Genomic DNA, 13158 nt, shown 5'->3' on the forward strand with positions numbered 1-13158 from the left:
ACACACACACATCTGAGAGTAGCATGTGTGCAGTCACATATAAAGAAATCAAATACCCAGTAAGTTCAGATTTCTATATTTCTATTAAGAAACATGGGCCCCTTTCAAGAATTGAACCACAAAAAACTAGTTGGAACTGACTGAAAAATCCCCTTCACCCCAGCATCTTGTATATGTGCCTGTTTTCTAGGACTCAATTCACCTGTCTTCTCTCCAGTCTCTCCTGCTACCCTGCATTTCAGCACACCAGGCTTCTCTCTTCTTTCTCTGGCCTTCCTTTGAAGAGGAAATGGTCCCCTAAGGGTATGACCTCATTTATTCAGTTCCCAGAACTCTCCCTCAGATTGCTCTAAGCTAGGTCTTTTGCATTAAAGAATGTAAATGTGCACATCAGGCGCCTCAAGGTGGGAGTCCTGCATAGGTCTGTAGCCCCTGGAAAGAAAAGAAATTAAAACAAAATTCTGTCGTTGCTCTTTCTCAAGTAGTTGCTGGTATCTCCCCTGTGCTCCTTTCACAGCTTAACTTGCACAACTGCTTTGTTTGTACTTAAAAACCCAATCAGGAACATTAAGTGGTTCCTGATTGAATTTTTTATTAAAGAAGGAAATTGAGATGCTAATCAGGCCTTGGGGGAATCACTGGGAAACCCACATGCTTAGAGTCTTGTTTGCAGGAAGGGAAAGTGGAATAGACCCCAGCAGAAAACATTTTGAAAGGGAATTTTAAAAAATCAACATCCAGGAAGTTAGAGAAATATTTTTTAAAGAAGGGCCTATTGTTTTCTCCAAATGTTTCCTAAAATTTTGAAGTGAGCATTAAAAAACAAAAAAATTTAACCCATCAATTTGGAGACAAACAAGAATGAGATTGCTAGCTTAGAACTGTGACAAGCTTTCCGATGGAAACATTAGGAAAAACATGGTTTTGTGTTTTATTTCCCTGAAATCTTACATTTCTGCACTTTTCAACAGAACCTCACATCCAGAAAATAAAATAATATTTACACTAGTGACCGAGAAGACCACCTACAAGCAGCTATTGGGCCTCCCAAGTTGGCCTAAAATATCAAGGCAGAAATTTTTTTCCTTGCAAGTACTTTGCCCTGTCACTTTTCTGTTCCCTGGGGCTACTGCTCCTTGAGTTCTTGACATGCATTTCACTGGGGTTTCTGAAGGTGCTGGCACATCATACCTCACCCCATTCCCTTTTGGCTCTTCTCTAGTTTTCTCTCAGTCCTCCCAACTTCCTCACACTCTCCACCTCCTTCCATCCCTAGCCTCCCCCAGTACTACTCTTTTCCCCAATACCTGGAAGAGCCTCCTACCTCTTCCCTGCAGTCTACTCATCAACTCTCCCAGAAGGGAGGCCTTCCCACATGGGAAAGGGGAGGGGGGAAGATGAACAGTGGGCAGAGATGTGGAAAGAAGCTAGTCAACCACACAAATTCTTCACAATTATCCTGCTTTATGTGACTTTCTGTAACTTCAAATATGTCACACTGAAATTTAAACCAAAGCACTATTGGTGGAATACTCTATTGGAAAACTGCCTGATCTACATTGGACAGTGTGAGCAAGAAATAAACCTTTATTTGTGTTGAACAACTGGAATTTAAGAATATATTTGTTACTGAACCAAGGCCTAGCCTAGCCTTGACTAATACAAAAATTGGTACGGAAGTGAGGTGCTGCTGTTAGAAAAGAAGAGAAAGACAGAAAAAGACCCTAAAATACGTGTCATCAGCTTGGGGGCCACGTATCAAGATAGTGAGGAGGCCATAAAGATGAGAATCCATGACAAAATAATTTGTACAATTATAACTAAAAGCTAACAATGTTCTGAATAAACTTACAGTCTTTGGAGATGAGATTAGAAAATAAAATGTTAGTAGCATGTGATGGTTGCCATTGACTGTTTTGCGAGGAATTACAGGAAGTGAGTTTAGAAAAGGAGGAACAGGCTTATACCCAGGAATGAAAGGAAATGGAAATAGTCACAAATTCAGGGACTTGCAGGGATGGAAGATAAAATTGCTTCTCAATTCCAAACTATGAAAATGAAAATTGCGATACACTTTGACAAAGTTTGATTAGGACTCAGCTTTGTAATAAGAATCAAATCAAAGGTACTGCCAAGACACCTAGAGTTAGAATCTGAATGAATTAGGTAGTTTGCAGCATATCCTTCTAACTGGACAAAAATGGCTCAACGAAATGATTTACCTATATGGTTCTCTCACTGAAGCCCGTTAGGCCCAAGGCACTAGGAATTAAGCCAGAAGAGAGAAAGAAATAAATATATTTGCCACATTTCTTTATTCCTAAATGTAAACAAGCAAATAAATACAGAAAATCTAAGATGTTTGTATGGAATGTGGATGTGGTTATGGGCAAATGGAAAGGACTTGAATCAAAAACATAAAAAGCTGACTAAACGTACAAGAGAGTTTTGGTGCTAAAGAAACCCTAAGCCCATGATTACACAAAACAAGTGTTGGGACTTCAACCTTCTTTAGGTGAGAAGAAGGCAGTTTGAACTTCAGATAGAGCTAAGAAGGGTGATGGGAAAGGAATAATTTCCCAGGGAGGATTGAAAGGTCAAGGGAAAAAGGAACTGGAGAGCATCTCCCAGAGAATCAGGGTCCCCTGCATGGTAGAACATCTCACAGTGAGTACCCAGCGGGATTTTGGAGTTGCCATGGACCACTCACCACTCCACATTGCTATGAATATCGCTCATCTCTTCCCTTTCCAAATGGGAGTGTTATAATTGGTATTTGTCTTTGAGTGTATGTTGGATGCTGTATTTTGGGTGTGTGTAGGTCTTTAATCTGCATCCAGATCTGTTGTAGAGACTAGCATGTATCTCCCAGAGATCCTGGACTTAAGAGTTTGATGCCATGACTGATGGGACATTTGGGTTGTCTTTCTTGGAGGAAGGATGGGTATATTTTGTCTGCTGGAGGGAGAATGAATCATATGTTTGGTGATGAGAAGGGCAAATTCTGGTAGTCATGCATTCACTATTTCTGGCTTTCTCCTTTCTGAGCAAATAGAAGGATGGTACTTCCTGGTTGGGTGGGGTCATGTGACAAGTTCTGGCTGATGAATTGTTGCGGGAGGCATTTAATTGCCAGTGCGAGACCTTCCAGGGCCTCTGTCAGAATGATCTAGGTAGTGGCTGTTCCTTCAGCCCCAATACAGAATAAGGACAAAGTGGCGCCTGCCAACCCTAGGTGCCCATGTTCGTGAGCAATTGGTTATTTAAAGCCACTAAGATTTTGGGTAAAATGATAACATAGCCTATTCTGTGGATACACTTGCATCAATTAAAAATGCTGACTGATGCATCCTGTGAAGGAACCCATAAAACACTGCTAAGAATGAAAGCTTTGGAGCCTAATCTGCTAGAATCTATACCTAGCTCCGCCACCTACAAGCTGTTTAAACTCAGGCTTCTTATCCTTTCTAACCCTCATTTTTCCCATTTGTGAAATGGGGATAATAACCATATTAGTTTCCTAAGGCTGCTGTAAATTACCATAAAGTTAGTGGCCAAAACGACAGGAGTGTATTCTGTCATAGTTCTGGAGGCCGGGAGTTCTACATCAGTTCACTGGGCAGAAATCGAGGTGTCAGCAGGGATGTGCTCCCTCTGGAGGCTCTTGGAGAGAATTCGTTCCTTACCTCTTCCAGTTTTCCTTTGCTCACGGCTGCATCACTGCAGTCCCTGCCTTGTCTTCACATTGCCTTCTTCTGAGTGTGTAATTTCCCCCAGCTCCCTCTTATAAGGACATTTGTTATTGGATGTAGGGCACACCTGGATAATCTAGGATCAGTCTGCAGTTGAGATGCTTAATCACATTTGCAAAGATACTCTTTCCTTTGACGGTAATGTTTACAGGTTCCAGAGATTAGGACCTGATATCTTTGGGCGGCCATTATTCAGCTGACTACAATTTTAAGGATTAAATGAGATAATATATGTAAAGCAGTCAATAAATATTAGTTATTTATTGATATGGAAATGTATCTTATTTTCCCTAAAATGTCAAGTCTTTAGATGCCAAGTTACTGTTTTGGACCCCAGACAGTAGGTGCATCATAAAACGTACATAATGATTAACCTCTAAATACTATCAGTAATCCCTGATCTTAAGTTGGGTAGTTACTTAAATTGAAAACTATTCTTGGGTGCAGCGCACCAGCATGGCACATGTATACATATGTAACTAACCTGCACAATGCGCACATGTACCCTAAAACCTAAAGTATAATAATAATAATAATAAAATGCAAAAAAAAAAGAAAACTATTCTTATAGAACTAATGCTTTGTGGCAGAGAAATCAGATAGGTGGTAAAGGCATGGTTTGTTTTTCTGCAAGTTAAATTGGATACTGCATATTTTGACCACAGAGGTTTCTGATATCTAAATAATATTTAAAAAGAAAAATATAATTTCCTTTTTGCCTCCTTTTATTTTCAGATATAAAAAAAAACAAGACCTTGTACTAAGACGTGATTATCTTGCCAAAAATCCTATCTTTGAAAAGAAAAATATAATTTCCTTTTTGCCGCCTTTTATTTTCAGATATAAAAAAAACCACAAGACCTTGTACTAAGACGTGATTATCTTGCCAAAAATCCTATCTTTGAAATTCTTGCCTTAATGGTCAATGTATTATTCAGATTTCGCGCATTAAAAATATCTTACAGAGTCAGAAATACTATTGCTTAGTGAAAGCACGATAAAAAAAAAAAAGGGCTGTGCAATAAACTATGTCGTGCCTAAGCCTCCTGCTATTTTTTACACCATGTTAATACTGATGCAAATTGACTAGGGTTTCAGTGCCTGGTAGTCAGGGCTCTGGGAATATTGTGTCCCCCTTACCCCCCCAGTCCCTCCTCTGCTGAGCCCTGCCATTAATCACCACTTGCCTGTCTCGAGATCTCCCACGGTTTGGTCACGGCTCCAAGGTCACAGGCTGTCATTAACATTGATCTGAAAAACAGAACCAAACAAAACAGCCTGAATAACCTTTTGTTGCATTCCTAAACAAACCCGTCCTAGATACATAAATAAATAAAATAAAATGGAAATGAGGCCAGCTCACATCTTCCTTTCCTCAACAAGGGGCAGCACTGTTTATAGTCCCTGTGTTCAGCATCTCCATCGTGTGGCCACGCTGCTTAGGAAGACAAAGCTCTCACACATCCTCTGGTGGCCCTTTTGTTTTGTCTGCAGCAAATCAAGGAAAGCAAAGCACTACTTTCTGTACACCTGAGCTAAGCAAGCTCTGCTTAAAATAATTTATAATGGACAATGTTGTTGGGTTTTTTTAAACTATAAGCGAGAGAATCAGTATATAACACTGTATACATGGCTGATGAAACTACTTACCAACTTATCATTGATTGATGGGAACAAAAGAAAACCCACACCAAAGAGGCAAGGCACATGCCACATAAGGGGCTCCTTCATTTTCATCCGCTCTACAGAGCTAAGATTTATGGGCAAGAGCCATATCGTTTCACCCCAGTTTACTACCTGGCTCCAACCATGGTTTATAAGCATTATGAAGAAGAAACATACTCAGCTCCAGCTTTCATTAATTTGGGCACATAAGAAAGCACAGGAATGGTCTGAATCAGAGTTTTGAGGGGCAGGGTTAACCATAATTCACACTGAACCATGGAAACACGGGGAACAATTCAAATTGTAGATAGCTCTGGTGCTTATATATAATTTAATGTGGTGGGAGGAGGAAAAATAAGGCACACTCTGTCTCAAATCTGCTTTCTTTGTGCTGAAAACCAGCAGAATGTGATGAAAAGTAACATAGGATTTGAGCTGGGAAACCACATCTTGGCTAACTGCTTTTGGAAGAAAGGGGTATGCAACCAAAGGTCAGAGGGCTGTCCTGATGTCCGGTGTTAACATTTCATACCCTGCCAGATCTAATGCCTTGGAAACATGTCTGCTGCCCAGATGGCAGAGCATACTTAGATGGCAGGGGGGTCCCCCCACAGGAAACTCCTCCAGGGAACAAGGCAGGGTCACAGATAACAATAGGTCATTCAAGGCACAACCAGGCGGCACCGGCATCAGCAGCCCTCTCAACTCGAGCAGCATTGATGAAACCTCTAATTCCAAACATCCCTGTGTTAAGAACTACGCAAAGGGAGACACATCAGTCTATTCATTTTTGACCTTCTATATCAGGCATTTCTACACTGCTTACTGTGTGTCTGCTTCTGTACTAAGTGCTTTACTAACCAACTGCTAACTAAACTACTAACTAAATGAATCGTCATCACCACCCCAGAGGTAGTTGCTATTATCCTTATTTTACAGATAAGTAAACAGAAGCACGCAGAGATTAAGTCATTTTCCCTTCCCAAGGTGAGTAAAGGATTCAGGATTCTGTGCCTATCACAAAGCTACCAGATGCCCTCTTACAACACACGGATGCTGACAGTACTGGAGGGGGACAAGACTGGCTAAAGCATTGGATTTCTCAGCATCTCTCCTGCATAGCAAATAATCTCTATGAGGTTGCCTATTTGTATCATAATGTGGATAATTACTTAGGTTCTGTCCAGTTGATAATTTGAAACTTACTCTTCAAATGCATATCGCCATTAATCAGTTGATCAACAAGTTTACTGAGTATCTGCTAGGTGCTCAGATGATAATTCTAATAGCTACCACTTATTGGGAAGCCTCCACAGGGTGATTGACTCAGTCTCTATATGTGGTAGTGATACTATTATTATCTCTTATTAAAGTTAAAAAAATAAGGCTCAGAAACTTTAGGTAACTTGCACAAGGTTGTACAGTTATTAAGTGTCAAAGCTGGGATTGGAATCCTTTTCCTGACAGAAGAATCTCTACTTCAATGAATACAGTGGAGCAAGAAGTCCATGCAGAGAAAGGAGACAGGACAGGCTGAGAGGTAGGACGGGTAGAGTGGCTGCAACCTTTGTCCATCTGGCACTGGGGAGTCAACTAAGCCTGAGGACTCAGGAGGGACCTGGATAGACCTTTAGGGAGGAAACTTTAGGTGGTGGATGTGAGGATGGTTTGAAGAAGGAGAGGGTGGAAGGAAGGAGACTCATTGGAGATATAAATTGATAGGAGCCTAAAACAAGGAAGGGAGAGTGGGAAGGGAGGCACAGGGATGGAAGATTGCAAAGGAAGAACTGAAGAAAACAAATGAGCAGTTCTATCTTATTTTTTAGATTAAGACTCTTCAAGAAGTGAAAGATCTTTTTGAGAGTAAAAGACCAGGGAGAGAGTTTTTACCAACTGTTTTAGACTGAGGTCCCTATAATTCTAGTTCAATTTACAGTGAGTTAACATACCTCTCCTCTATATGCCAACATTATTTCAATAATAATCTTGTGACAATCATTATCTTCTTGATTTGTTCTGTAGTTGTAAAACAATTTAAAATGAACAAATTTTAATGTTAAAGATATATTTAAATTGAGTACAAAGATTGTGTGTAGACTGAAATCTGCACTTGCCAAACAAAAATATGACACTTTGCAGTTTGCGCTTATTTCACTGTTTTAAATTTTAAACATGAATGAAACCCACGAATGATCACATAACATGACAGAATGAAAGTATCTCAAGTTATATGTCTTCATCTTTACCATCACTGGGCTATCATTGTTTATTCTGAATATAGTCTTTGAAAGCAGGAATATGAGTTCTGCAAGGTTGGAAACACAAACGACACCCAGAGAGTTTGAGAAGTTCTGAACAGTTAGGAACTTACTATTGAAAATGTATAGCTGCATCTACCTATGTCAAGAGCCAGCTGTATGCATGGACACTCTTAGAATTAATTTACATTACGTGTGCAAGGAAAGGATAAATAATAAACGTGCTTATTTGAAGCTTTCATATCAATTATTTTTATCTTAACAGTAACCTCAGCAATTGTTTGGAATTTATACCAATAAAAGACATTTCTTAGGAGGTATATCTCACCATTGACTATTTAGAATTGCTGGCACATGGTGGTAATAAAAAGCAGACTGACTTTTAGTTGGTTTTATTACTATTTTAAAATTCTCTACAGATGGTTCTCCCTTAGAGCACCACCCTTGGTGCAAGGTGGTCAGAGTGTAACCATGAAATGGGGGAGGGAGGGCAGATGAGGGGAGAGGGGAGAACCCAGAGCACCTCCATTTTATGTAACATGCTTCCAAATAAGATATTTCTTCCATATGGGGTTCCTTGTCAAAACAGTTTGAAAATCTCTGTAGGAAAATATCTAGGTAGAGAAACTGAGTGAGAAATGGCATTTCAGGAAAAGAGCTCAGAAGAGAGGCTAAGCCCAAGAAAAGGGCTGGGAGTCATTTGAGAAGAGATAGTAGTGACACTAGAAGGATGCTGAGGAAAAAGAGAAGAGAATAAAAAATACATCCTTGGGGGACGGTTCTGTTTAGTATATGGTGGGGGGAAGAAGGGCTAGAAAAGACTAAGAACGAAAGAGTCAGAAATAAAGGAGAGAATCCAGAAGCAGATATGGCTTTGCAGAATCCAAGGCTGTAGAGGGTTTTAAGAAAAGAGAGCTCAACACAATTAGGGGCTATAAAGAGATCAGGAAGCTGAAGAGAACAAAGGTTGTAGCTTTTAATACTTGGAAGGTGACTGTGGTTCAACAGAAGCAGAAATCACATAGTATAGACTTAATTCCTCAGTAAGGAATGGATAAATACTCTGTGGTATATCTGTATTTTGGAATACTGTGCAACGATAAAAGATGATGAGGTAAAAACATGTAAAGAATTCCAAAGCATGTAGTTGAGTGGAAAACCAGGTTCACATTGGTATGTAAATATACAATTTATGTTAAAATAGACAATCAAAATACACACTAAACAGTATTTTTCCTAAGGGTACATGTGTATGTAAATGCTTTGGAAATGGTCTGGAAAAACACAATACACTAATAACAAAATACAGCTGTGCAACCAGTATGGGAATTGGGGGTTGAGCTCAAAGGAAATCTGGGGGCTTATTAGCAATGTTTGATTTGTTACAGAAAATATATATTCATATAATTACTCATGGCATTAAAAATTATACAAAAAGAAAGACATTGCCTTACAAGAAATTAGGAAGTGTGGGAGTGAAGGGAAGGAGAAAACTATGAGGGGGCCTGGAGAAAAGGCAGCTTGTAGGGATGACTTTTTGATTGGGGAGGCAGAAGTGTGTTTTTAGGTCTGGAAAGGTCATGATTAATAAAACAGATTTTGAAAATGGAAGCTGAAGGAGCATGATTGATAGAGCCAGGTTGGGGTGGGGGGTGGGGAGGTGGAAGGAATGGAATTAGGGCACCAGTGGAGGGGCTGGTCTTGAAGATGAAAAATGAAGAAAAAGGTCTGTAAAGATAATACAGAGGAATATTAAAGTATAGAGGAAAAAATCTAGAGCCCTCTGGGGAGAGGGCTGCAGGAAGGTGACATGAGGACAGCTACAGAGGGTGGGGCAGGCAGTGGCCTGTGTTCAGAAGATGGTGCCAGAGATTTTATATAGCAGATATGGCAGGATTATGTCAAGGTTTCCGCTTGGGGTAATCCAGTAGTTGCCTGGTTGTGGAGCAGACCCAGTGTGCCCTAACCCTGGCCTCACGAGCTCTCCCAGCAAAACTTAGCAATGTTAGAACAGGAATAAGACAGCAGAAGGTCTGGGGTGGTTGAGGTAGAGAGAGTGGAAGGATGGGGTATGAGAGAAAGAGGAATAGTGCTCACTCTCTGGAGTGGCTGCAAGAGAGGCTAAAATTTGCCCCATAAACAGAGTGGGTTGCTACTGTCCTTTCTAAACAACTTGCAAGACGTCCCAGGCAAAGGCTAGAACAGACTCCTTATCTCCACCTCCAATATTGTTCTGACTGGTTATCTATCCGCAATGCCTATTGTCTCTAAAGAAAAGCAAAAGTTACTCCCCACTTCCTTTGTGCTATGTAACTCTGATTTCTAGGATGCAAAAATTCCTTGTCCACCCGACTTGCACCCCTACTTCCCCAGGAAACAGAAGAAATCATGGCTTGCCAAAACTGAACCAATTTGAACTTCATTTTCTAATTTTGATGGCAGATTTTTGAGACAAAAATAAATTATAAGATGAAAAGACATTCTCAGTAATTTCTCTAGTTATTCAACTGATCTCTGAATGTTTTGAATGTAAGCTAAGATTTGTTACTTTAAAAATCACTTCTATGCTCTTAGTACTGTCAGAAAATTTATTTGGACTAAATGTCCAAATAATGAAGAAACACATAAACAAGAGCTTTTTCTTACCGAAATATATCACGATGGTTTTTGATGTTCCAATCATATTCTCCTTTACTGACAAGTTCAAAGAATTCAGTTCTCCTCCTGCAGGAAAATCAAATGAAGAAAGAAAGAAAAAAAAAACTGGAATGAGATTTCCCAGTCTGTGGGGTGACATAAATACATTTATGGGAAAAACATAAGACCACCTGAACCAAGTAACTTAATATTTGAAATCATGAGGCTAAAGCACTATCAAAATAAATCACTTTCTAAAAAATGTTGAGACTTCAAGGAAAAGCCACAATCATTTCTGAATGTATTTACAACGGAGGAGATTATAGAGCCATAAAACAGAAAACAATGTGGTGCAGCATTTAGGATTATGTGCTGTGAAGCCCTTGTGACACTTACTGAAAGTCAGAGAAGGGAGGCAAGGACAAATAAAAAGTGGGGACAATTCTAGAATGTTCTTTTATCATCCAACAAAGAATTGAGCTGCATGATGATCCAAGATAAGATAAACTCCCTGGTAGTAAATTCAAGATAAATATATTTTTTTCCAGGTTAGAAAATAACTATTTCACCATTTCAGTGCTTAAACGCATAGGCTATGAAGTCTGAAAGTAACTGTGTTTAAAAACTCACTCAGCAACTCACTTGCTGTACAACTTTGGAAAGTTAATTAAATCCTCTGAGTCTCAATTTCTTAATCTCTAACACAGGGATTTCAGTTGCTAACTCATAGAGTTACTGTGAGGATTAAATGAATGACATGTGGAAAGCATGTAGCATAGTGTCTGAACATTTTAAGTGCTTGACACTGTAAACCAAAAATAAAATTCTAAGCCCCTAACCAAATAAATGGACTTCTGCTCTTGGCCAAGGGCATTCCTAAATTAATCTGAAATGCTAGTACAGGCCATGATGGGAAGTGGGAGTTGGACATGCCTCATTATTCCTTCCTCCCTTTTGGAATTCAGGTACAGCTGACCAGCATTAACATTAAAACAGAGACCTTAAGACTGACAAAGCAGACTCTTTGTAGCAATAAGATACCAACATGACAGATAGCAGGCCCTAAAAGAAATCAAAGTATTTTATCCCAAAATATATTTATTTGACATATTTTGAAATGGCCTTGCAAAGCTGTCTCTTTTGGAGAAAATCTACATTCTGTAGAGAATCCCCTTCCCTTTCCAGGTCTTTTTCCTAATCCAGGGGAGAATTAAATAAGAGCTTGGCACCTTTTAAAGTCTGATAAGAAATATTTACAATTTATTCTCGAAGGCTGCTACTTGGAGGCTTCATCTGCATAACAAAAACATTGGTCTCCACAACCCCTTATCTTAACCCAGACACTCCCTTCTACTGATTCCAGGTCTTTAGATAAACCCTTTCAAATAACTGCCAATCAGGAAATCTTTGAATCCATCTATGACCTGGAAGCCACTCCCCACTTCAAGATGTTCCGCCTTTCCTGACTGAAGCAACGTACATCATACATGTATTGATTGATGTCTTATGTCTCCCTAAAACATATAAAACCAAGCTGTAGCCCAGCTGCCTTGGGCCTATGTTCTCAGGACTTTCTGAGTCTGTGTCACGGGCATGTCCTTAACCTTGGCAAAATAAACTTCTAAATTGATTAAGACCTGTCACAGACACTTTTTGGTTTACAACTCACACATACACCCATGGAAATCCATTTGGAGATGCGTAGATATGGAAAAGACAAGCAAGGAATATTTCAGTTAGATGATTTTCAGTTTTAGTGAGAAAAGGAAAAAAAGAGGACATCACCATTTTGATGTAAGAATCACCTCCCAGGTTTTCATCCTCTTGGCACTTGCTAATGAGAGAATATTTAAGAGATCCTAACACACCATTTCCCAAAGCGCATCTCTCAAAATGCTAGACTTAAGAGGTGCTCCATGTGAAGACGTTCCTGGCTAAGTAGGTTTGAGAAATGCTGCCCTTAATATATCTCTCTTGGAGACACCATCTATATTAGCCTTTGAAGTCTCTGAGAAATATGGAGGTAGAAAAGCCTGTTTAACCTTATTTCATCACAAAATTCCACATAGTACTGATGTTTCAAAAACTACACTTTGGAAAATACCACCATGACATACAATTTATGGTAGAAATCAGACTAGGATCTCAGAAACTTAGTGCTGACCCTCTGTACTGGGGGACAAAGGACAAGAGGTTGAGAACAACTGGCTCCTCCGTGTCTGGCCTGGGGTGCTTTTCACCAACTGACCAACTGTGTGGATTTCTTGCCAATGGGTCACACTAACTACTAAAATTACTTGAAAGGAGACAGGTCAGGAAGACAAATGTATAGCTCACTTCTGTATTAGAGACACAAAGACAGGTCCTGGATCTATCGTTTCAAGATGATGCAGGTCAAGGCCATACTACATACAGCCTGGAAGAATCTCCAAGACAACCTTACAGCAACTGGAGAGATGGCATAACCCAATTACACAGAAGGGCCCAGGAACTCCTTCTACTTTGGGTGGGCAGGTGTATACATTTCTTTTCTTCATACAACTTTCTTATCTTCTTCACTTGATCCATTCCCTTCTTCATGACCAATGGTCGTGTCTTTTTCATATTACTGAGATAGCCAAGTAAAACGGGCTCCCCGGAGAATCTCCAACCCACCTGCACATTGGGAGGATGGGTGAGGCCTCGGGAAGTTTGCGCTGTTTGCAGTAGGGAGGAGCCTGGCCCCTTCTGTTCCTGTGTGGGAACCTGGGATTCAGTCTGTGAGATGGGGGCCTGTTAACAGGAACCTCTCTTGCTTTGCTGAGTCTTTTTCCTTTTTGCCCAATAAATTCCATAACCTCTCACCC

General features: G+C 40.0%; 1 protein-coding gene and 1 long non-coding RNA gene across 6 annotated transcripts in view; one reads left to right on the top strand and one right to left on the bottom strand.

The window, feature by feature from the left end:
* The window catches only part of PDE11A (phosphodiesterase 11A), a 447272-nt gene that overhangs the window by 47593 nt on the left and 386521 nt on the right, over window positions 1-13158 (bottom strand). For all 5 annotated transcript variants that reach the window (XM_024243401.3, XM_054549537.2, XM_054549538.1 and 2 more), the window contains 2 exons: window positions 10322-10399; window positions 4940-5003 (listed from right to left, as the gene is read on the bottom strand). In XM_024243401.3, coding sequence (XP_024099169.2) covers window positions 4940-5003; window positions 10322-10399 — 142 coding nt within the window. The remainder of the gene's footprint in view (window positions 1-4939; window positions 5004-10321; window positions 10400-13158) is intronic.
* LOC112132294 (uncharacterized) overlaps window positions 2564-13158 on the top strand; it is a 51823-nt gene continuing 41228 nt past the window's right edge. Inside the window, exon 1 of the long non-coding RNA XR_002914113.2 lies at window positions 2564-2667. This is a non-coding gene — a long non-coding RNA (uncharacterized LOC112132294). The remainder of the gene's footprint in view (window positions 2668-13158) is intronic.

This window comes from Pongo abelii, chromosome 11, assembly GCF_028885655.2.
Source record: "Pongo abelii isolate AG06213 chromosome 11, NHGRI_mPonAbe1-v2.0_pri, whole genome shotgun sequence".
Classification (NCBI taxonomy): Eukaryota; Metazoa; Chordata; class Mammalia; order Primates; family Hominidae; genus Pongo; species Pongo abelii.